General features: G+C 37.2%; 1 protein-coding gene across 1 annotated transcript in view; it reads left to right on the plus strand.

Moving 5' to 3' along the window:
* The window catches only part of ARAP2 (ArfGAP with RhoGAP domain, ankyrin repeat and PH domain 2), a 191,989-nt gene that overhangs the window by 72,339 nt on the left and 95,569 nt on the right, over positions 1 to 24,081 (plus strand). Inside the window, exons 10-18 of the mRNA XM_060091555.1 lie at positions 1,562 to 1,761; positions 5,198 to 5,283; positions 6,292 to 6,474; positions 8,959 to 9,133; positions 9,836 to 9,970; positions 17,111 to 17,255; positions 19,283 to 19,385; positions 20,020 to 20,215; positions 20,423 to 20,486. Coding sequence (XP_059947538.1) covers positions 1,562 to 1,761; positions 5,198 to 5,283; positions 6,292 to 6,474; positions 8,959 to 9,133; positions 9,836 to 9,970; positions 17,111 to 17,255; positions 19,283 to 19,385; positions 20,020 to 20,215; positions 20,423 to 20,486 — 1,287 coding nt within the window. The remainder of the gene's footprint in view (positions 1 to 1,561; positions 1,762 to 5,197; positions 5,284 to 6,291; positions 6,475 to 8,958; positions 9,134 to 9,835; positions 9,971 to 17,110; positions 17,256 to 19,282; positions 19,386 to 20,019; positions 20,216 to 20,422; positions 20,487 to 24,081) is intronic.

The raw sequence follows: 24,081 nt of genomic DNA on the forward strand, positions 1-24,081 counted from the left end.
AGCTGTATTGTTATTTTGCCCTCTTTTAGCCTAACCAAATACAGTCTGTCCTTTAAGAGCAATCCCTAATTACAATTGCTCCATGATTTCCTAAAAGTAACCTCAGCTCAAAATGTTGCTGAATTTAATGGATCTCATAGCACGTATGATCAAATACCTTAGCATTTTGATACGTGTCTTGTATTATGGCACTCTGGTAATTGCTTTATTATGACAATGAAACAGAAAACTTAATGTGTGTTCTTAATATGTGTTAATGATCTGTAATGACCCTCTGGGTGCACCACTCTCCCAGCACCTCAATGTGTTCATCACCCTGAAAGCTCTTCGAACCCTGTTGTTTGGGGGATTTTATGGAGGTTTCATTTCATAGACAAGATTGATGAAATCCTGGGCCATTGGTGATTAATTCCACCAGCCTCTCTCTCCTTCCCAGAGGTCACGGGTTGAAAGTTCCAAGTCTCTAGTCACATCTTGGTCTGCTGACCAGCTCCCATCCTGAAGCTGTCTAGCCTTCAGCCACAAGCTATCTCATTAGCGTATAAAGGACTTTTATCATTCAGGGTATTCCAAGGGTTTGGGGAACTATATACCAGGAACCAGGGACTAAGACCAAATATCTGTTTTCCATTGTACCATATGGACTCTGACCAATCTCTATAGAGAAGCAGAAACCACTAAGGAATTTATAAATATTATAGTGATGATGGAACCATGAAGTGATTCAAAAAATATAATCCATGTAGGCCACTCAATTTCTTCATAGATTATGTAGAAAATGTTAATCCTCTATTGTTTTCATTGTCTCTCAAAGCATTTTCATCTTCAGAACAGAAAATTTCAGTATAAAGCATCATTTTGTGGGTCATTGACTGAGTTTGGAGCACTGTATGTAGCACACTTTCTGGCACATTATAAGTACTCAGTAAATATTTCTTGAAAGAGTGAACTGATGTTTTAATGTTTTATTCCTTCACTCAGGCACCCAGTAAACACTAAGAATTACATGGCTAAAAATGAGTTAGAATTCTGTTAGAATAGTAATCACTTAAAACTTTTTTGATTTCTCAGTTTCTTAAAGCCATCTGGACATTCTTCTATTTTAAAAACAAGAATCTACTTTTAAGACAAAAAATCAAAATTTCTCATGGGTGTTTTTGATAACTTAGTTTATGACTATGGCATATTTTCTTGGCAAAATAAGCCAATAGTCCTGAAACTCTGCCAGTCTCTTATTATTATGTAACCACTGCTTAGGAAACATGACTTCTCTTTTAAGCTTTTGACCTAACAAGGTGATTTTTATATCCTGATCAGAAAAATGTGTATGTTAATTATGGTTCAAGATAGGTAAACAAAGTCATAAGCAATGTGGAAAGTTAAAGGAAAAAAATAGATTTCTCAATGAGATGATTTTTAACAGAAAAGACCCCAACCGCCTGGAAGGCATATTTTTCAGCAGCTGTTTAATTTATGAGTGAAATGAAAATGCAAACTGAACATACTGCTTAATTGGCTTTTACAAGGGAGATCGATAATGCAGAAACGTTAATTGTTTCAGCTTTACAGCAGAGTCTGAAAAAGAGAAACAAGAGTGGATTGAAGCTGTGCAGCAATCGATAGCAGAAACTCTCTCTGATTATGAAGTAGCTGAGAAGATTTGGTTCAATGAGTCCAACAGGAGCTGTGCAGATTGTAAAGCCCCAAATCCTGACTGGGCATCCATCAATCTCTGTGTTGTCATCTGTAAGAAGTGTGCAGGTAATTAGTGATAAGTTATGCTCATCACTGTTTGGTGGCAGATTGGCACTGAATGCTCTTTAGTGTCATATATACTGTGTCCCAGCTAATGGCTATGAAAAATAAAAACAGAGAAAATTTATTACATTTAAATCAAATTTAGAAATATCATTCTAAACTTCTCTTATGCATGACTTAAATATAAAAATTGATTTTTAAGCATGTAATCATGTTTTTGTGCCTACTGGCCCATGTATGGATTTTAAAAAGACAGTGCTGAAAATTTTAGGTTTTGGATAAATGTGTTTCAGAATGCACCCTGAACACGCTTGCTCTTCATATGATTTGTCCCTTTTTCCTCAGTCATATTTTGTAAGATCTATTTTTCACATCAATCTGCTCTGCGCTCTAATCTTGGTTCACCAGATCTGGTATCTCTTATAATGAGAATTTTTATATAGAAGCATTTTCCAGGTGCATTGAAGTTTATGAAAGTAACCAGTACTGTGACTAATTTTCTTCTTGTGATCTTATACCTTACAAACTATTTGACAGCTCCTTGTATTTGGGAGGTAAGACAGCTGTCCAACTGAGTAGAGGGAATGGACCCTAGCTTAGGTATGCGACCGTGGAGGTCTTGGAAAAAGTTAGCTGCAACCTAAACTTTCCTTTAGCTTTTCAGCTCTACTAGGTACTGTGCTGGTCTGGGAATTAAAATGATCTGTAAGACAAAACATGACATTTCCTGCACAAATATATAAATAGTAATTGCAATACAGTGTGATAAGGGCAGGAATAGAGTTGAGCACAGGTTTCACTGAGAGAATGCAGAGAAAGAGGACCTCAGAGCAAAGACAGGACAGCTGCTTCAAGCCCTTCAGACTTTTCTAGAGCCCTGTGCTACCACATTTCTCATCGCACTGAGGTAGATGTCCTCATGAGCTAATCACTTACACGAATAGCAACAATAAAAAGCATCAGTTAATCCTCCTTTGACTTTGTATTTTTTCCTAACCTCTTCTCCTCTCCAGTCTCATTGGACGAGATAGTGTTTGTGTTGTTTAAGGCTGCTCTGTCTACATATGTTCCCTTCCTTTCCTCTCTTCTCAGGATCCTCACCCTGTCACTTATTCACTCTCTGTGTAAGTAAAGTTGGTCCTCCATATTCACGGTTCTACATCAAACAACTGTGGATCAAAAATATTTGAAAAAAAAAAGTACAGGAAGTTCAAAAAAGCAAAATTTGAATTTGCATGTACCAGCAACTATTACATAACATTTTATTGTATTAGGTATTAAAAGTAATCTAGGGGATTCCTTGGTGGCGCAGTGGTTGAGAGTCCGCCTGCCGATGCAGGGGACACAGGTTCGTGCCCCGGTCCGGGAAGATCCCACATGCCGCGGAGCGGCTGGGCCCGTGAGCCATGGCCGCTGAGCCTGCGCATCCGGAGCCTGTGCTCCACAACGGGAGAGGCCACAACAGTGAGAGGCTCGCGTACCGCAAAAAAAAAAAAAAAAAAAAAAAAAAAAAAAAGTAATCTAGCCATGAATTAAAGTATACGAGGATGTGTGTGGGTTATATGCAGATACTATGGCCATTTTATACAAGGGATTTGAGCATCCTCGGAATTTGGTATCTGTAGGTGGTCCTGGTACCAATCTGAGATACCGAGGGACAACTGTATTCAACTGTGGTTTATTTGGTTCAGCATATAAACTTGCATAATTCTGTTAACACCAGCTTTCTGATAACTTACTATTCTCTTATGTATCATTCTCTGTTCCTTTTTCCTTTCACAGACAAGACACTTTCAAGCGTAGTGGTCTGCACAGGTTTTCTTCATTTCTTTAACTTCCTAGTGTATCATCAGCATCCTGTAATGAGTCTTCGTTTCTCTCACCTCCAGTAAAAATATTTTCACCACAGTTACCAGTGTATTTTACCTCTCAGTTTCTGTGTGGTCAGTTCCTATCTTCACTGCCTTCTCTGCAGTATTTGACACTCTTGACCAATCTGTCGCTCAGTGACTTTCCCTCCTCCCACAACTTCCGACACACCATTTTCTCTTAGTGTGCTCTTACTACTCTGGTCGTCCTTTTCCAGGTTACTTTTCCTTTGCCTGCTCCTAAAATATGTGTGTTCCCTTGGATTATATCTTTCACTCTGATGTTCCTGAGTGAGGTTGTCATTTGAATTCAATACTCATTTTTAAGCAGGGGACTCTCACTCTGTTGGAAACTCTACTCTTATAGCTCCTGCTAGATTCTCAACATGGATTTGCCCAAGATACCTCAAAATTAACATGATAAAATGGAGCTGTCATTGCTGCCCAGCTCATTACATTAAACTGTATATTCTATATTCCAAATCTTGGTCAGAAGCAATACTATCTACCCTACACTGAAGCCTAAACCTTGAGAGACCCTCTTGACCCTTCCTCTTTCCTTAAAGCCCACCAGGTCCCATCAGTTTTATCTTCTGAATATCTCTAAATCTGTTCTCCACATTATTTCTTTTCCTGCTGCCTCAACTCAGATTCTTTCCTAGGCTACTCCAGCATCTCTTCTTCCTGCATGCTTTTGAGCTTTACTCCTTTTGGCATTGCCTTTCTGTAGTCTCCGTAAGTGCAAACCTATGCAGATTCTTGCCATGGGAATTCTAGGGCTTTGTGCTCTGAGTAGTTTCCTTCTCAAAGAATGGAGGAAAGGAACCTATGTAATGTAGAGAGAGGAATGAGAGAAATGAGCTTTCTCATGCGCATTAGGCAAAAGATCGAGGATGATGTCTTATATACCTTTTTTCTATCTCAGCTTAGAAAGAGTCTGACATATGCCTGAATGCCCAGTAATGGCTGAATGATGATTTATACAGCAGAATTAAATTGATTATGATAGAATGCTGGGCATTCTCTTCCAGGCATAATAGTAGAATAAAGAATCGACTTTAGATTTTTAAGTAGGCATTTATTACAGTTGTAGCTAGTTTTTTTTTTAAAGTAAAGGGATGATACCTGTATATACTCACATATGTATAATTCACACAGACCGATTATAAAATGTTTTCAGTGACCTACAATTTCTAGTTAATTACCAAACAATTTAAAATATATATATATACGTATATACACATACATACATGCACACATACATGCATACGCACACACACATATACACACATGTACATGTATACACACTTTTTAAAAGTGTAATTTTATACCAGTACAGGGTGGTGATGTTGATTTCTGTTATCTTCAGTGCGGTTAATTATGATTCCTGTATGATTACCACCACTACTGTAGGGTGGAAAGTAGGTATTGGCTTGTTTTAAGTTCAAAAGATATATTAATATATATTAATCCACACATACCTATACACGTACATATGCACTTTTCTTTTTAAAGGTAAAATACATTTACATACAAATTCCAATAGAAATCAATTGTTTTTTTGACTTCAGGGCAACATAGATCTTTAGGACCAAAAGATTCCAAGGTTAGAAGTCTGAAAATGGATGCCAGCATTTGGAGCAATGAACTCATTGAGGTGAGTCCGACTTGACTGTGGTGGTGGTCAGCAGAGGTCCAGGAGGAGGTGTGCAGTGGGGTGGGGTGGTTACTTTAAGAGCTCTCTGATCAGGTTCTCACCACATTATAAAAATGGCTTATAGCCTGTTTGATAGTAGTAACTTTCTACTTTAACTTTCCAAATGCTTCCTAAATGAGACAGTTATTTTAAAAATAATAAATACAAGGAGCTTTAATACTAATAACTACTCTTAAAGGCTTGGCAGCTTTTTTTAAAGCCAGAATTGACTTTCTTTCTTTTTAACCCAGCATGGATAAAATATCAGAAAAGTGAAGGAAAACATTTGGCAAAATTGACTATTCTTTATCTTGGCCATGCGCTGTCACTAACTGAGATCATGTCTAACTTGCTGTCTCCTGTATCCATTCTCTGCTGAGGTGTCTGTACCACTGTCAACCACGTTAGCCCACCTACTCAGCCATTTTAAATGAATCTGTCTCAATGAGAGCTACCTTCAAAAAGTAATATATATACTACCAAACGTAAAATAGATAGCTAGTGGGAAGCAGCCACATAGCACAGGGAGATCAGCTCAGTACTTTGTGAACACCTAGAGGGGTGGGATAGGGAGGGTGGGAGGGAGAGAAACGCAAGAGGGAAGAGATATGGGGACATATGTATATGTATAACTGATTCACTTTGTTATAAAGCAGAAACTAACACACCATTGTAAAGCAATTATACTCCAATAAAGATGTTTAAAAAAAAGTAATAATGCTTTTGCTACAATTTGTGTTGCTTACAGTTTCTTTTCTAGCTAATCTTTTACCACTATTATGAGCAGCTAGACTATTTAAAATAGAAATAGTATCTGCTTTCACACTCCATCTTCTGGAAAAAGTTGGGTCTTGTATTTTGCATATTTTATACCAAGATATGCTTTAATTTGTCATGTGAGTCAGTTTTCTGCAGATTCAAATACATTTTGTGAATTGATATGTTTTATAATTTTTTTTGATAATTCAGCTTTTTATTGTCATTGGAAACAAAAGAGCTAACGACTTTTGGGCTGGTAGTCTTCAAAAAGATGAAGAATTACACGTGGACTCTCCAGTAGAAAAGAGAAAATACTTTATCACTCAGAAATACAAAGAAGGAAGATTCAGAAAAACCCTTTGGGCATCTCTTACCAAGGAAGAATTAAATAAGGTAACCAATGAAATGTAACAAGAGACATGGATGTTAAGGTCTTTTTAAATATATGCCAAGGGTTTTGAAAAAAAGTTAACTTTTTTGCTATTGCATAAAATTATTGTTTAATTTTATTTCCTTTTGTGAGATTGTGCCATTGGTATTTTTCCCTTCATTTCACTTGAGGATTCGTTATCAATAGTGAATAAACTTCTGTCCCTAACTGAAGTTTCTATCTGACGTAGGCCCACACCATTTAAAACTTCGACAACTTTCCCCATTTTAGGGATGGGATACTGAACATAACTTCAGCCGGTACATTGTTGACTTGGTATCACCAAAATTAACTTCATTTACTCAATTAATTTATTTTTAAAAGCAGTAGTTTGTTTAGTGCCATTGATTTGAAGTGTCGTTTGCCTTTGGTTGAGTTATTCCAGGTCTTCTTGTGACCGTTTTATGTTGCCCTTTTGGCAGAGAATTTGTTAAGCATCCTGCCCCCCTTTCCTTTATTGATTTTTGTGTTTGTTGCTTATGCTTTTGGTGTCATATCCAAAAAATCATTGCCGATACTGATGTCAAAGAGCTTACCACTTATGTTTTCTTCTAGAAGTTTTATGGTATCAGGTCTTATGTTTGTCTTTAATACATTTCAAATTAATTTTTGTGAGTGGTGTAAGGTAGGGGTCCAATTTAATTTTTTTGTTTTTTGTTTTTTGCACGTAGTTACTCAGTTTCCCAACATCATTTGTTGAAGAGACTATCCTTTCTCCATTGAGTGTTTGTGGTGAACAGATATTTATTGCACACTCACTCATAGCTGAATTCATTTTTAGGTTCTGGGGATACAGTTGTAGTAAACAGTAGATGTGATGCTTTTATTCATGAGAGTGATCTGCATGCAGGGGAGATTGACCATAAACAGCTGCATGCCAATAAATATACCACAGCAAGTGCAGCACGCTGTGAAGGAAAAGAATAGAGTAATGAGAGAGGGAATGAGAGGAAATACATGGGATTAGATTGTGAGAGCAGTCAGAGGCTATATCCCAGTGGAGGGATGTTAGCTGTTTCACTTTCCAGTATCCTCATTTTGCAGGTGCAGAAAAACTAAGACCTGGAGATGAGAAGGAATTGCCCCAAATCACCTAGCAAATTAGTACAGTCAGGTACAAGAACTTAGGCTTCTTGATTCTGATGTGAAGGAAATTGTAGAGGTTAGCTAGACCATGGTAGAAAAGATAAGTACTCTTTTAGTAGTAGATCCTCTAGGCTGGAGCTGTGAATGTGTCCTGAGACTTCTTGGTTGTACACTCTTCTCTGAGCTGCCCATTGGGATAATAAGTGAGTGGTTGTCCTGAAGTTGCATTACAGAGAGCAAATTAACCAGTCATCTGTCCAGGTGCACCATGTCAGGAAGGAGGAATATGGTGAACCCAAGGCTAAGAAGTCAGACGGAATCAGGGTACCAAATCCGAGAGTTCAGAAGCAAATGGAAAGCCAGTAAAGTGAGGAAGCAAGAAGAGGGGATGGGAAAAGTTGTGAAGGCAGCTTATTATTTCAAAGGAAAAAAATCATGTTCCAGGAGTTTTACTGTTGGTACAATGATGATGTATATCATGTCAATCATGTCTTATTGTGTCTTGCTTGCTGTTCCTCCTCCCTACATATACCCCCTTACAAAAGGAAAGATCCTGAATTTGTACACATCTTTCAAATTCCCAAAGCATAACAGTAATTTAAAGATTCCTCACATCCCGATTGCTCTGGAAAATACAGACATACAGACATATATGCATACAACATTCATATGACATAACAAAACATTTAGTGGATACTTCATTACTACATTTGAAATATTTTGAATTTTCTGAGAATCAGCTATTGTCATAGTATGTAAACATACAAAGTATCTTCCATGGCAAATATGACGGATTTGAAGATTTGGAACTTCACAGGAACAAAACAATGAATTGAGATTTGGACATCTTCGGTTGAAATTTAAATTCATGCAAAGCAGGCCTTTTTTGTCTGTTGGTTAATTCAGGGCATAATGATTATTAGATTTATTTGTTTAAAAGGAATACAGGGACTTCCCCAGTGGCGCAGTGGTTAAGAATCACCTGCCAATGCAGGGGACATGGGTTCGAGCCCTGCACCTGGAAGATCCCACATGCCATGGAGCAGCTTGAGCCCGTGTGCTGCAACTAATGAAGCCCACGCGCCTAGAGGCCATGCTCCACAACAAGAGAAGCCACCACAATGAGAAGCCCGAGCACCACAACGAAGAGTAGACCCCCTTCGCCGCAATAAAGAAAGCTCGCGTGCAGCAATGAAGACCCAACGCAGACAAAAATAATAGATAAATAAATAAATAAAAATTTAAAAAATAAAAAGGAATACAGACTTCCTCTCATAAATGAATTGGCAGACTTTCACACATTTTAATAGCTAGAATCATATTTTCTTCCCTTAAAAATTGTATTTTCTTTTATTGACTAGGCTCTGTGTGCTGCTGTGGTGAAACCAGATGTTCTGGAAACAATGGCTTTGCTGTTCAGTGGAGCAGATGTCATGTGTGCAACAGGCGACCCTGAGCATAGCACCCCCTATCTGCTGGCCAAGAAGGCGGGGCAGAGTCTGCAAATGGAATTTCTCTACCATAACAAATTCTCAGGTTAGTCCCTATCCCTTCACTAGCCTGATCTCTCCTTATATATCCCCAAGAGAACTGAAGCACGAATCTGTTTGTTTCTCAAATCAGAAAAACCATCAGAATGAAAAGAAAATGTAATTACCAAAAAGATGGATGATGCTTATTAAGACCCATGTTTTACTTTATTTAAAGGGGAAGTTTAGGAAATAAATCTTATATGTGTCTTTAATTTTATAAATGGGAGATTAAAATAGTTCATCCCACATAATCATTTTCATCAAAATTAAATCTAATTTTCATGCATGAATAATAATACAACTGAAGTGCTTACTTGCAAGTTTTATGCAAAGTAAAATAAATATCTCTGTATATTTATTCTGCGGTATATTTGAAGTAGTTTTTCTTTTACCTCAAAACTCACCTACAGGGCTTCCCTGGTGGAACAGTGGTCTAGAGTCCGCCTGCTGATGCAGGGGACGCGGGTTCATGCCCCTGTCCGGGAAGATCCCACATGCTGTGGAGCGGCTGGGCCCGTGCACCATGGCCGCTGAGCCTGCGCGTCCGGAGCCTGTGCTCCGCAACGGGAGAGGCCACAACAGTGAGAGGCCTGCGTACCGCAAAAAACAAACAAACAAACAAAAAAACTCACCTACATATTTATAAGCAAAGGGAAAATTGTTTACATTTCAGATTTCAGATGTGTTATTTCTGTAACTTTTCTAGATTTCCCTCAACATGACATACATTCTGAAGGTGGATTAAGTCAAGAGTCCTCCCAGTCCACGTTCCTCTGTGACTTTTTGTATCAGGCTCCTGCTGCAGCTTCTAAACTCTCTTCAGAAAAAAAACTGCTTGAAGGTATCTTTTCTTGCTCCTTTTAGATTTGTTATCTGGTAAAACTTTATTTCATTATCAAAACAATTAGGTTTAAATTTTGATTGTTTTTTTCCCTTAAGATGTTAGATTTGATCTTGCAGTAGAGAAATATTTTTTGAGGTTTTATAAATGGTTCCAGGCACAGATATTATTTCATGCACTGCAGCAAAGATTTACCACTGGTTTGGAATGCTGAGTGAATTCTCAGCAGAATTCAGTGATATCTACCTCAGGGCCAACCAATTCTGTTTTCAGGATTAAGTGTTATTCCAAAGAAATGTGAAACTTAGCCCCTTCCATTCGGGACAGAAACCCTAACTGGGGAGATAATATAGATAAATGTCAACATGTAGGAAGAACTGACAAGTTTTCAGTACATATTCTATCAGTATTCTATCAGTATATTCTATCAGTTCAGTTTGTCCTGATGATAAGTGTGTGTGTGTGTCTGTGTAAGTAAAATAAAGCTTAAGCGTGGTTTCAAAAAAATGATGTGAATTAATTTGATTTAACAACCTATTCTAGGTTTGTGGCATTAATCTTAGCAGAATCATAGTAGGTTTGTGACATTAATCTTAGCAGAATCATCATTTATCCATCTAGCCATTCAGCTCCTTGAATCAGGCCTGTGCTGGGCATTAGGCATACAAAAATGAGTAAGACAGAGGCCTCATGCTCTTGCTATATACATTTGAACTAATTTTAGAAATGTAGGCATGAAAATATAATGATCTCTGTCTCACTGGAGCAAAAAGAATTTAAGAGAGATTAATCTGTACAGGCCAGTTGATGATGGATATTCAGAGGCTTGGGAGCCTGGTTAGTAATTCCCTAGGTGGTAAAATCTAGCTATATTACTCGATCAAAGGAACAATAGGATGAAAAACTAACTTTAGAATGTTAACCTTGATCCTCATGCATTTGAAGTGATCATTTCAGTTAAAGGCTTTATTTCCAAAAAAAATTGTAAACCTAAGCAGAATTGTACTGGGATTAAGTATACTTTATTAGATTTTCCTGTAAACAGTACTTCTCCTTTAGTGAGCATGTACTAAGTGTAAGGCATCGCTTTTTTATGTTCATTGTAATCCTCATGAAAGCTCTGCAAGATAGTTGATATTATGCTGATTTCACATGAACAGTGGAGGAGCTCGACATGAAACGGAGTTTTACATCTGATTTGTGTTATAATTGTTATTGTAAAACTTTGGCTTTGGTGAGTGTGATGGCTGGGTGACACTAGATGGCGGACCATTTTTATTCTTTGAGTTTAGGGTTTTTTTGGTTCTTTCAGCAAATGGTTTTTAATGTCTTCCTTTACTCAATCTAACCAATAATAAATAATGAATTTTACAGAGATTTTCTCATCTTCCATTGCTTCTTGTCTGTATTTAACCCTTAAGTAGTCGAAAGTTGAGTCATCAGAAGGGAAAAAGTATCAGAAGAATCTGTGAGTTGACGATAGTAATTATTAAAATAATTGAACAACAAGGCAATTAATGTACTTGTTAATAAGCATACAAGCTTTCTAAAATGTTTCTTCTAAATGGTAGGATATCTTGGATCCACCCTTCAAAGAACTTATACAAAGATGAAATAGGGAATTTGAAATATAAGCTTTTCTTCCTAAAGCTTCTCAATATATCATAAGTACTCTGCAGGCTAAAAATAAGCTTTTATTTGTTTTTTGGCAATTCTGGTTATAATATTTATAGACTTACCAGTTTCTTTTAATATTTCATTGAAATAGATTGTTTTTCTTAATCACTTGAGGACTGAATTGATGTTTTAAACTTGTAACTAAATCATTCTTTCCTTTTTATCTTTTATAAGTTAATTATGGATTTTTGTTGTTAAAATTTATTTCAAAAAACAGAAACCAGTGCATTCTCCATATATGTAATTTAATTGGGGATATTTTCTCATTTTGGAGCATTTGGATTTAAGTAATGGGAAACTGAACTTTTGTACTTTGACCATGCAGCACACAGAAATGATTTCATTGGAAAATAATCTAATGACAAGGTATTCTTTGATGGTCTTCATTTCTTCATCCAATATGTCTCTCATTTCAAACTCAGGATAGACCATGAATCAGTTGGCTACCCTCCATCTTCACTAACATCATCCTAGCTCCAGCCACCATCCTGTCCTGCCTGGGCTGTAATACGCCCACCCCTATCCCATGCCCCAACCCCGCTTACTTGCCGATATCTGCCCTAGCTTCCCTTCAAACCATTCCCCAAAACAGGCTTAGTGATTGTTGAAAATGTAAATCAGATCATGTATTTCCATCATTCAAATACATTTAATGGCTTTCCATTACAGAGTATAACTCTCTTCCTTATTAAGACCTTAAAGACCTTCTCGTGCCTTCCCCCTTTCATCTCACATCCTTCCTTCCTATTCTGCATGCCTGGCCACACCCATTTCCTGTCTGTTCCTGCAACGTGCCGCGTTCTTTTCTGCCTCCTCTGGACCTTTGTGATTGCCGTTCACTCTGCAAGGAGCGCACTTCCCCCAGCCTGACTGCTTCTCATCTCTCAGGGGATCAATTCAGTGCTACCTGGTCGGAGAGACCTCTTTGGCAGCCCACTAAAGAGTGCACCCACTGTCAGCTCTTCTCTTTCATAGTGTGCTGCTTATTTCTATCATAGCACTCATCGCATGAAAATGATCCCTCCTTCTTTGATTTGTTTCTCTCCCCCTCTGGAGTGAAAGCTCATTGAGGCATCAGCATTTTCTGGTTTATTAAGGATTATCAAATCTCTGGTGCCTAAAACAGTGTCCACACATAGTAGTCATGTGATAAATATTTGTTGAATAAATAGGCATTTCTCTAATCACATTACTACCAGTGTAAAAGCACAGCTGACTTAATATAATTTTTATTGAAGTATAGTTTCTGTACAACATTGTATAAGTTACAGGTGTACCATGTAGTGATTCATAATTTTTAAAGGTTATATTCCATTTATAGTTATTAGTTAATATTCTGAACAAAACACATTTTGTTCAGAAAAAGCCTACTTAAAAATGAAGAAGAAAAAGTCGAACTACCAAGAAACAGAGTTCTGGTGGGTTTTTTTGTTTTTCTTTTCTGTCAAGATTCTGCAGTGGTGGTACTCCTGTTGAGCACCAGCTTTATGGAAAAACTGAATTATTTGGAAAGATTTAGAGATTAAAGTGTGGTTGTCACCTTTGCCTCTGAAAGCATCTGGACTGTATAACTCCATCAGGGCTTGTCAGGACGGCCATAGAATAGACTGATTAAAAACAAACAAAGAAGTCGGGGAATAAAATGCATGCAAGTCCTTCAGAGAGTTACAGAGGCTTCAAATTGTCAGTTCAGGTTTTCAGGATTTGAAGTTCTTCTAGCCTCTGGTTATGAAGACTGATCTGTATTTTTCTTTTTCTTCCCAATTTAGTGTTCATGAAAGGAAAGATTGATAGCTCTTGTTAAACCGAAGTGTAGAGCTGAATAATAGCATCCTGATTTTGTTTTCTGTTTTCTCCCCTCAACTGTATTATTTTCCCTTGGTATCTTACCTTGATTTGTTGACACAGCATTTGATTTTTAAAAAGAAAGTGGTTGATACGGTTTACTAGAAATTCTCTATTAACTGTTTATATTTTATTTTATAGATTAGCATTGAGGAATTTTGAAGGTCTTTTGTTCTATAAATACCTAACTCATATAGTTTAAAAATGTTTCTCCAAGGCTGTAATACATTTATTTTAGATCAAAAGGATTCCTAGTGTGTATTCCTGTCTTCTGTGAACACTGAATGCCATCAGTTGAGGAAATTCTTCATCAGGAAACAACTTCATGGTTTCAAAAAATAATAGTTTCATCTTAACTCTCATACATTTATTGTGCACATATCTATTTGAAGGTATGACCTCTGCTGTACCCTGATGCATTAAAAAAATGGACATACATGCTTCAAGCATGTAACAGGCACAGAGAGGCAGTTTGTGAAGTAGATAAAAGGGTAGCTTCCCTAGTTGACTGCCTGGGTTTTACCCCCAGCTCTGAGGCTAAGTACTTGTGTGATGTTGGGAAGGTCAGTCAACCAGCTTGTGCCTGTGGGCAGGGTATAAGGAAAGGGGTATGTAGTAATACAGCTGACCTAACTGGGTTGTTCTGAGGATTCAGTGAGTTAATGTGCATAAGATGTGTAGAATAGTGTGTGCCACATGCATATGATGAAAGGGGGTGAGGAGGAGGAGGAAGAGTAGCAGAGAGGCTATCCATGTACACAGCTGCTTCTGGTTTCCAGTGAGCCTTTGAGTTTAGGTATATCCTACAGGTGGTAGCTGACAACCAAGCTGCCCAGCTCTGTTACAGTATCTACATCACTTCATAGGAGTATTTCAGCAGGTCACTTCTGGAGTTCTTTAGTTGTGTGTGAGTAAATTCCAGTAGTGTTTTTCTTCCCTGATCTAAACGTCAAGGTTGAATAGAAACAGAGAACAACCCCTCCAGCCAGTCCAACCACCGTACACACAACCTTTTGTCTAGTAAATACCTTGTGTCCTCAGAGTTGCCCATTCTGTGCACCATCTGGAGGACATCTTCTGGTAACTGATTAAAAAGTAAGACTTCTGTAGCAGAGAGGGTGTCCTGTCAGAATTAGCCCAAGCAGACCAATGCCATCCAACGTAATTTTGTTAAAGCTTTTTGTTGCTTCCCAGATGAATAGAAATGTCAGGATTTACTATCACAGCTTTGTTATTATAAATCCTCAAAGGTAATATCTGTGCCTACTTTGTTTGACCTCTGGCCTGTTTTCATTTATAAAAAGGAAGCTCATCAAGGGTTATGGTGATGATGCTACAGGATTAAATCTCCTCAAGCCCATATTTCTAACTTACAGTGAGCCTGTACTCACCTTTTAAAAGAGATCTGTCATTTGTTTCCCATTAGAATTAAGATAATTAGATTCTGCATTTACATTTATTTTATGCATCATGCATTTGGCACTTTTTGTTTAAGACCTTCCAATGGCTCCCACTTGTCTACAGATACAAACTCCTGAACACCTCTCATGTAAGACTCCCGGGGCCTGGCCTCTGCCATGAGCCTTCAGTCTCATTTCCTAAGTCCTAACTTTACATGTAATCTCTTTCTTTGGCCAGGTAGGTTTTTGGCAGTTTCCTCTTTCTATGACTTTCCTCCCACAATTCTTTCTGAGAATTATGGAAGGACTGTAGCTCAGAAAGCATTTTTTGCTGCTTTAGAAACATCCTTTTCAGCCATAAATGACTATTTCAAAAGCTGTATTTTTGTTTGAAGTTTTTTTCTTACGACTCCAGTTTGAGGGTAGCTTCCCTCCAAGAATGGGTTTAACCTTTGAAGGGTCCACCTCAGGATGATGATGAGAGAGACAGAGCTCTCACTAAAGTATAGGCAGTTACCTCCTTATTCTGAAGACCAACTGCTATTTTCTGCCCTTGTTTTATTGGATCTCTTTCTATATTTAATGTTGGTATTTTTTAAATTTTTTTTTTGCGGTACATGGGCCTCTCACTGCCGTGGCCTCTCCCGTTGCAGAGCACAGGCTCCGGACGTGCAGGCTCAGCGGCCATGGCTCACGGGCCCAGCCGCTCCGCGGCATGTGGGATCTTCCCAGACCGGGGCATGAACCCGTGTCCCTCGCATCAGCAGGCGGACTCCCAACCACTGCGCCACCAGGGAAGCCCCGCTTTCCTGTTTTATACACCGTCTCTTCTCATTTTCTTCATTGCTTTCATGGACACTTCTATATCCATTGTTCCCTAAGTTCCCTAAGATTTTATCCTTGGTTACTGTGTATTTTCAACCACTAGCTGTATGCTAAAGACTTTCTGGTCATTGAGGCCTTTCCTTGCCCTGAAGATGCAAATTCATGGGGTGATCTGCCTAATAGGTGTTCCTACTTGGATTTCCAGAGGATAGCTCTCATTTCGCATATATCAAAGGAAACTCAGATTACATGCACTAAAACTGTTTCTATTTTATTTTCTTGTAGAAAAAAGTAAACATTTTTGCCCACCTTGTAATCAAAGCTAAAAATGATACAACCATTAATAAATTCTCCCTTACTCCCTTCATCCCATCAATACATGTTGTATCCCTTTAAAACACACAGGTGCATGTATGCATTTCTCTCTCCCTTTCCTCCCTCTGTCTCCTGTCTCTCTCTATTGTCCCCCATCCTTTCCCATCATTCTGTCCACCCCTCCCCCACCCATTATCCTTACTACTACTATCCTGCTTTGGATGATCTTCATCTTTCACTTAGACTTCTTTTGACAGTGTCCTAACTGGTTTCCTGCCTCCAGCCTCACCTTCTCACATCCATTTTCCACAGAAAGGAAGTGTGTAAAATTTAAATCTGGAATTTTCTTCTGCTGGAACCATTTCAGTGGCTCACCATCAACTGTAAAATCAAAGCTCAACAAACTTTTCTGAAAAGGGCCAGATAGTAAATATTTCAAGCTTTGTAGGCCAGATGGTCTCTGCCACAAGTCATCTCTGCCCTTGTAGCAGGAAAGCAGCCCCAGAAAATCCATAAATGAATAGGTGTGGCTCTTTTTCAATAAAACTTTATTTACAAAAACAGGTGTTGATCTGGATTTTGCCTGCAGGCCATAGTGTGCTGAATTCTTAACAAGATGAATTTCAAATCCCCTAAACAGGGCATTAAAAGCATTGTAGGGTCTGACCCCTTCTTTCTTTGCTCACCTACCTCACATCATCCACAGTCTTACTTTTTCCCTCCTACAATGTACTAATTACCTCCTACATTTTTCCCTCCTAATACTCTGTACAGACATTAGTCTTTGCCATTTCAGAGTTGTTTTGCAGTGGTCTCTTTATGGATCTTCTTGTTTCTCTGGTCATCAGTGTCATAGTTGTTTTTGTCTTGTATGTCCCTGGCTACTAGATTGTAAATTTTTTTGAGAGCAGGGAGTGTGACAACTTTTTATCCCATGCAGCAATGTCATGCTCTTTACACAAAATAGGAAATTAATACATTTATTTATTTGAATCCAGTCATTATTTAAAACCACATATTTTAAAATTTGATTTATGGTATAGCTCAATTTATTTTTTGTTTTGTTTTAAATTCCTAGAGACAAATAAAAAGTGGTGTGTTCTGGAAGGAGGCTTCTTGAGTTACTATGAAAATGATAAGTCTACCACACCTAATGGCACCATTAATATCAATGAAGTTATCTGCCTGGCTGTACACAAAGAAGACTTCTGTTTAAATACTGGGTAGGTCTATCATTAAATGGTTAGGAGTTGAAAGTATTTTCTGGTATGTATCATACCAGGTAATAAGGATTTTATTATCATTTCACTTCAGTTGCTTCTTTTAGAAGAGTTTAATGGTTTCTTGAAGCCTACTCATTTTTCAGCTTCTAAAAGTTCCTTAGGGAATTCACTAAAAAGTGGAAAAATTTAAATATTATATTAGGTAATATGAAAGGCTGACATGTTTTCATCTAATTTTAAGTAAGTTTATGTCATTCCATTCTTGAATCCCATAATTTTTATGACTTATTCATTATTTAAAATAGTGGACTAGTGACAAAATTTATGCTTTCATTAAATGTATCATGGTTAAAAGAGCTGACAAAAAATTCAGTGGTTTGTTCACAATAAAATAAAATATTAAGCATATTGAAATACTAAATTCCTTAAGATCTACTTTGGCATTTTTATGGTCTCAAAAAAGTTTTAATTAAAAGAGTAAGCATTTTTTATTTAATATGTTTGACTTACAAAATAGTTTAATAGGATTCTGTGAGGACTTTTGGAAATTGACCCTCTAAAATCTTTGGTGTGAAAGTTTCTTTCACATTTTGTCATGTAATTAATGAAAAAGTATGAATACTAAAATCTGCAAAAACCAGTTTTATAGGAGCATAGTATTTTAATAAAAATTTTATGTGAGAAAAGGAAGAGATTTGTAAAGCTATGTTATTTATATAAAATTGCATGAAACATATTACTGTTATCACATAATGATCAATATATACTAGTTGAAATGACTGTTGTTTTCTAGTAAATCTGATTTGATTCTTTTATGTGAACAAAAGTGGTTATTAGTTGATTTGTTTCTGTTTTAATCTTAATAGTGCTTTTACTCTAAATGAATGATCAGTTTAACATGGCTTACTATGGAATATTAAATGCATTCTATTTATTAAGTTGCTTAAATAATTTTACATTAGCATATAATCATATTCAAAAATAAAACATTCTTGATGGAATGTTACTGATACAAGTAGATATACAGGAGAAAGCATCTGTAATGAGATGTGGTTAAAAAAATAATTGCTACCGCCAGATTCTCAATTGCCTTCAATAGCATATTACAGAATTTTAAATCAGTAATGTAGCCACTAAATAATCATACGGATTTGTATTTTAGGAAGAGAGCTGACTGAAGTGATAAAGAAGAGGTTGGAGGGAGAGAGATTGTAATTACTGAAAGTTTAGCTAGAGGAAGAAATAATTAAAAAGGAAAACCGTGGGTTGAGAGACTCTTTAAGATTGAACTGATAACATTAAATGTCTGACTGAATGGATGAAGATCTGATGTCAAGGGGAAGAATAAATTAGATTCCAAAGTTTTGATCTTGTTGATGAGGTAGATGGTGATGCCTCTAAATTGGAATATGAAGGAGATACAGTAGGTTGGGGGAGAGAAAGAGGAAGAAGGAAGATGAGTTTGGTATAAGGTATTTTGAGTAATGGCAGAATATATACTTAGCATGTTCCAAGAAATACTTGGAGCTGTGGATGAGGAACAGAAGGAAAAATTCAGGGCTTGGGATGTTACCCTAATTTTATCTATGGTAAGGAGATGAAATTTTGGCATAAGACAAGATGATGGAAGGAAAATTTGTGAAGTAAGACAAGAAGAGAACTAATTAGAGAACTGTTTGGACAATGTTTGTGTTGAATTAGGGGGTCAGAATAAATCAAGAAGGAGTGGTCTGAGAGGGAAGAGGAGACAGAAGACAGCCTTTGTCACATCAGGGCATCGACAAAATCATGCTGTAGAGTGATTAGTCAGAATAATATTCCTTTTGTCTGATCCAGTGTGTTCTATTTAACTCGTTTGAATAAAATATAAGCCATCAACAGAAAAATATGGTAGGTAGGGGGTAGATAGATTTCACACCATTATTCCATTTTCAAAAGGAATTTAATTAAAAACTGGACCTTTGTATTATTTTTCTCATAAAAGCCAAACATAACCAGTGGTATCTTTTTATTCTTGTGTGCTGTAGGCCCATCTTTACCTTCGAGATCTATTTACCCTCAGAACGTGCATTTTTATTTGGAGCTGAAACATCTCAAGCTCAAAGAAAATGGACAGAAGCAATAGCCAAGGTATTTAAATATTGTTTTATTACCTAAATCCAGAGAAGATTCATAACCTTCAGAGGTCCATGAAAATTTTATACAGGATTCTGGGAAGGATGTCCATACTTCATTAGGTTTTCATATGTTGTAGTCAAAAGAGGTTAAGAGATACCTCCCTAGAGCCTTAAGCAGAGAAGAAATTAATGTAGGATCTTGGACAAATCATTCTTCAAATTAAGGCTGTGCTTTGATGATGGAGATCTTTTCAATGTTGTAAAGTCATTTTTATGTATGTCTTTTTATAGGTAGATATCTTATTCATGGTATACACAAAGGGAAAAGAACAGATTCAGTAAAAGATACAAATGAAGACAAACATTGAAGGTTGACATTTTGAAAAATGCCACAAATCAACAAAAAGAATGTCTTCCTATTTCAAATCTATATATAGAAAAATGGCTTAAGATGCTGCCATTTGAAATTGCATTATAGCTCTTCAGTTTTAAGACTGATAGCAGGTTTACATAATTGTTTTGCAATCTGGACTCCTAAATCTTTAAAATAGAAAAACAAATTTTTCCACTTTCCCTCCTATCTGTAGCTATGTAAGGGATTTCCTATTTCCACTGTCTTTACTACTTTTTTGTATTTGTTTTAACAGCATTTTGTTCCCTTTGTTGCTGAAAACTTAACAGAAGCTGACTATGATTTGATTGGTCAACTCTACTACAAAGACTGCCATGCCCTGGATCAGTGGAGAAAAGGCTGGTTTGCTCTGGACAAATCTATTTTGTGTTTTTGCCTTCAAATGCAAGGTCAGGAGGATAGAATGCACTTAAGAAGACTGCAAGAACTAAGTAAGTGTGTTTTTTTTTTTCTCTCTCTCTCTCTCTCACTTTATATTCTGCACACAATTCTTTATTGTACATGGAAGTAGTAGATTTCACATAAAATTATGATGGCTCACTCCCAAACATCATATGACTGACTCAGTAGTCTTTAAGGGTATTTAGTGTAATGTTTTTTAAAAAAAATATGTTCATGCTTTTCTTCTTTCCCTTCAGCAATTAACACAGTACTTCAAAATGGGGAAAAATTGGATGTCTTGCTCTTGGTAGAAAAAGGGAGGTAAGTGCATCTTTGCTTTTTACTCTTTATCTCTACAGCTCTAGGGAGTTGAGTATTCTGGTTATCCTCTTGGAGGAGAACCCATTATTTCGCAGCCTGTTGGGAATTTTCCGAATCGTACGTGTGTGTGTGTGTGTGTTCTCTTTAGTAGAACGAGTACATTGAGAAGCTTGCATATTTTTATATTCATTAGGAGAAACTCAGTATGATCAGTTATTAGAGTTTTCTACAGACCTTGATCCCTTTGCAACATTCACATATAAGTATTTGGAAGCACTTTGGCAGTTGTAAATATGTTTTCAGTGTAGTTATATGATGGCTATAAATAATACCCTGAATCATGCATAGCTAAAACCTGATTTCTCGAATTTATTCCGTTTTTCAATAAATATTAAACTTCTACTGTATATCAGGAACTGTTATAGGTATTGGGGATACAGTGATGAATAAAACAGATATGGTCTCTGCCCTTATGAAGCATCTACACTAGTGGGGGAAACACAATATAAGCAGACCAAACAAAATGACATAGTATTGTGTCCCTTAATTTTAAATGCTTGAAAAAAATAAGGTGAAGAGAGTGCACCTGATGGAGCAGTATTCTCTTCTCAATAGGGTGGTAAGAGAAGGTATCTTTGATCAGAGATTTGTATAAAGAAGCAAACTGTACAGCAGTCTGAATAGAATGTACCAGGCACAAAGTCAAGGGTATTTTGAAGACCCCAAGGCTGTGTTGTGCTTGGAATGTTCAGGGTCTTCAAGGAAGCTGCTGTGGCTGGGGAAATTTGAATGAGTGACAGTGGGAAGAAATGATTGTGGAGATATCCCTGGGCCAGAACATATAGGGCCTTACAGGCCATTATATGTAAAAATGATTTGAATTTTATTCTAAGCATGATGGGAAGCTGCTTGATTTGAGAGCCAGGAAGTGGAATCATCTGACTTATGTTTTTAAATGACTACTGTGATTCAGATGAATTGCTTTTGGAGGACAGGAGTGAAACTGAGCATCCAGGTAGGATGATGCTGCAGAGGCCAGGCAAAACGTGACTTCCTAATGACATAGTATTGAGTGTAGGATCTACTGTGAGGGTGGAGGTGAGCAGGTCTGTTGATGGATTCAATGACTCTGAGAGTCAAGGATGACCCCAAAGTTTTTGGCCTTAGCATTTACATAAATGATGAATGGTGCTGTTTTTTTGAGATAAAAAGTACATTGAGAATAGAGGTAGGATACTAGTAAGTTTAGGGTAGTAGGCCAAGAATTTGGTTTTGGAAATAATAATTTTGAAATGTCTATTTGAAAGCAAAGTGGAGCTGGTGAGTGGGCATTTGGATATACAAGCCTGGAATTAAGTGGAGAGGTTGCAGCTGGAGATAAAGATGCAGTGCACTCCCTCATGAATGCTAGATAAGGAAGCCAGAAGACTAGATGTTTTGTTACTTTGTGACATCTTGACCTTTCCCCTGGGCAACAGGAATCAGGAGGTGAATTCAGATACACTCTGAGTTCATGGAATAGTTAAAAACTAATAGAATTCCAAAATAATGGTCAAAGCTGTGTAATTTTGTTTTTGATAATTTAAAGTTTTTAATCTACATGTGTTATCAACTAGTTACGCTGAAAGCATTTTTGTGAAAGGAAAGAACAGAGAATGTGTCAGGAGGAGAGTAGGAGAAATACAGGGGCAAATATAAAACTAAGGTATTTTCCTTGGATCTCTTTGAATAGCTGCCATACAAAGGCACCATTTGAAAACAACTATGTTTATCACATGCTTATATCTTGGTTTCATTTGCTTTCCCTGTTTTCTTCAAGTCAATAATATTCAGATAACAATAATACAATGACACCAATGTATAGAACTTACCATGTACTAGCCACTATTTTAAGCACTTAGCCTTCCAGTGCCTATATGATATTGAGGACAGTAATCCATTTTGACATCAAGGTAAGGTCATTTTTTAACTTAACAACCTAAATATTTCTTCTTTTTAACAGTGTTAAGTATTAATTTACCAATACTTTTGTGTAGATCACTCTCAAGAATTGTCATCAAATGTACTAGAAGCCTGGATAAATAATATAAGTCACTAGAAATTAAAATTTCAACATTTTATTAGAAAATAAAAATTTTATTAGAGAACTTAAAAAGTTATTTTATTAAAAAAATGTATCCATACAATGCTTACATAATTAAAGATGAAGCAGAAAGAAGAGAGGTTAGAAGTGTGAATAAAGAATCAACCTGGGAGATGGTTAGTGCACTAGGTTGTAATCTTTGATGTAACAAAGAGCCTGCAGGTGTCCAGAGCACCTTGTGTGGTGCTGAACAGGGACCCATATGTCTATATATTTATACACACACATTCACACGTGTGTGTACATATATGTGGATATGTATATACATATGTAAATAAACGGACTTGAGATAGGGAAAAATGGAAAAAGAGCAGGTCTGGGAGAGAGCTGGGGAGATAATGAGTTTGATTTTCAACATATTGAACATGAAATGCTTATAAACAGCTAAGGAAAAGTTGCTCGGAGGGAGTTATATTTATGGATCTGACAGTCCTGATTGGTTAATGGGGTGGGGATATAGATTTTGGAGTTACCCACATATAGAAGAAAGAAAGTGAAATCACCTAGGGAGAGTCTACAGAGTGAGAAGGGAAGAAGTAACATGTGGGAGCCTTGGTGAATACAGGTCAGTTGGAGGTGGGGATGGTTGTCAGAGAGGAATAGCTATCATGGGGTGTAAAGCTAGTTTATCCAGAGAGTGAAGCAGGAGACCAAGAGAGAATGTGGCACCAAGCCCGGGAAGAGGGTGTTTCAAGAAGGAAGGAATAGTCAAAAGTGTCAGGTGCTATCTGATGAGGACAGATACTCCATTGGTAAGTGACAGGGAGTCCATCTGGGGACTCTGTGGAGAACAGAAGTGATAAAGCAGAAACTGGATTAGAGTCGGGCTGGGAACAGGATCAGATTAGATAACCAGTTGGTCTAGGATGTCTGGAGGTTAATAGGATTAATGAGGTGAAAGGGATTTGACCCAGGAAGGGAATGTATGTGCAATTTTGTTTTAGATGGCTTGAACTTGTGCCATCTAAAACATTTTGATGGAGCAGAGATTTAAAGAAAAAAAGGAGAAGAGTGAAGGTATAAGAGAGAGGACAACAGGACAGGTCCCTCAATTCTAACAGGAAGAAAAGAGGAATTGATGGATGGTTTTGGCTGTTGGTAGCTTTCTAGATTTGGTGGTGGGATGTTGAGAGAGAGACCAATCTGTTGGTTTTCAATCAATCTGCTGGTTTTCAGTTGTTTTGTGAAGTAGAAAATAAGGATGACTCCTGAGCTTTTGGCCTGGGTGACTTTATGAATGGTTTTATCACTTACCAAAATAGGGAATATGTACTGTACTTCTCTCCCAGTACTCAAACAAAGCCAGTTAATTATAGATGTAATGGTTTAAGGTCTGTTTTAATATCATGTAAAAATAAGAGAATTTCATTGCATTGCCCTATTTTTCATCTGTCTTTTGATCTGTTAGCCCCTTGGGAAATACCGACTGTAAAGTACAGTCGATTGCAGTAG

This window comes from Mesoplodon densirostris, chromosome 1 (assembly GCF_025265405.1).
Source record: "Mesoplodon densirostris isolate mMesDen1 chromosome 1, mMesDen1 primary haplotype, whole genome shotgun sequence".
Classification (NCBI taxonomy): Eukaryota; Metazoa; Chordata; class Mammalia; order Artiodactyla; family Ziphiidae; genus Mesoplodon; species Mesoplodon densirostris.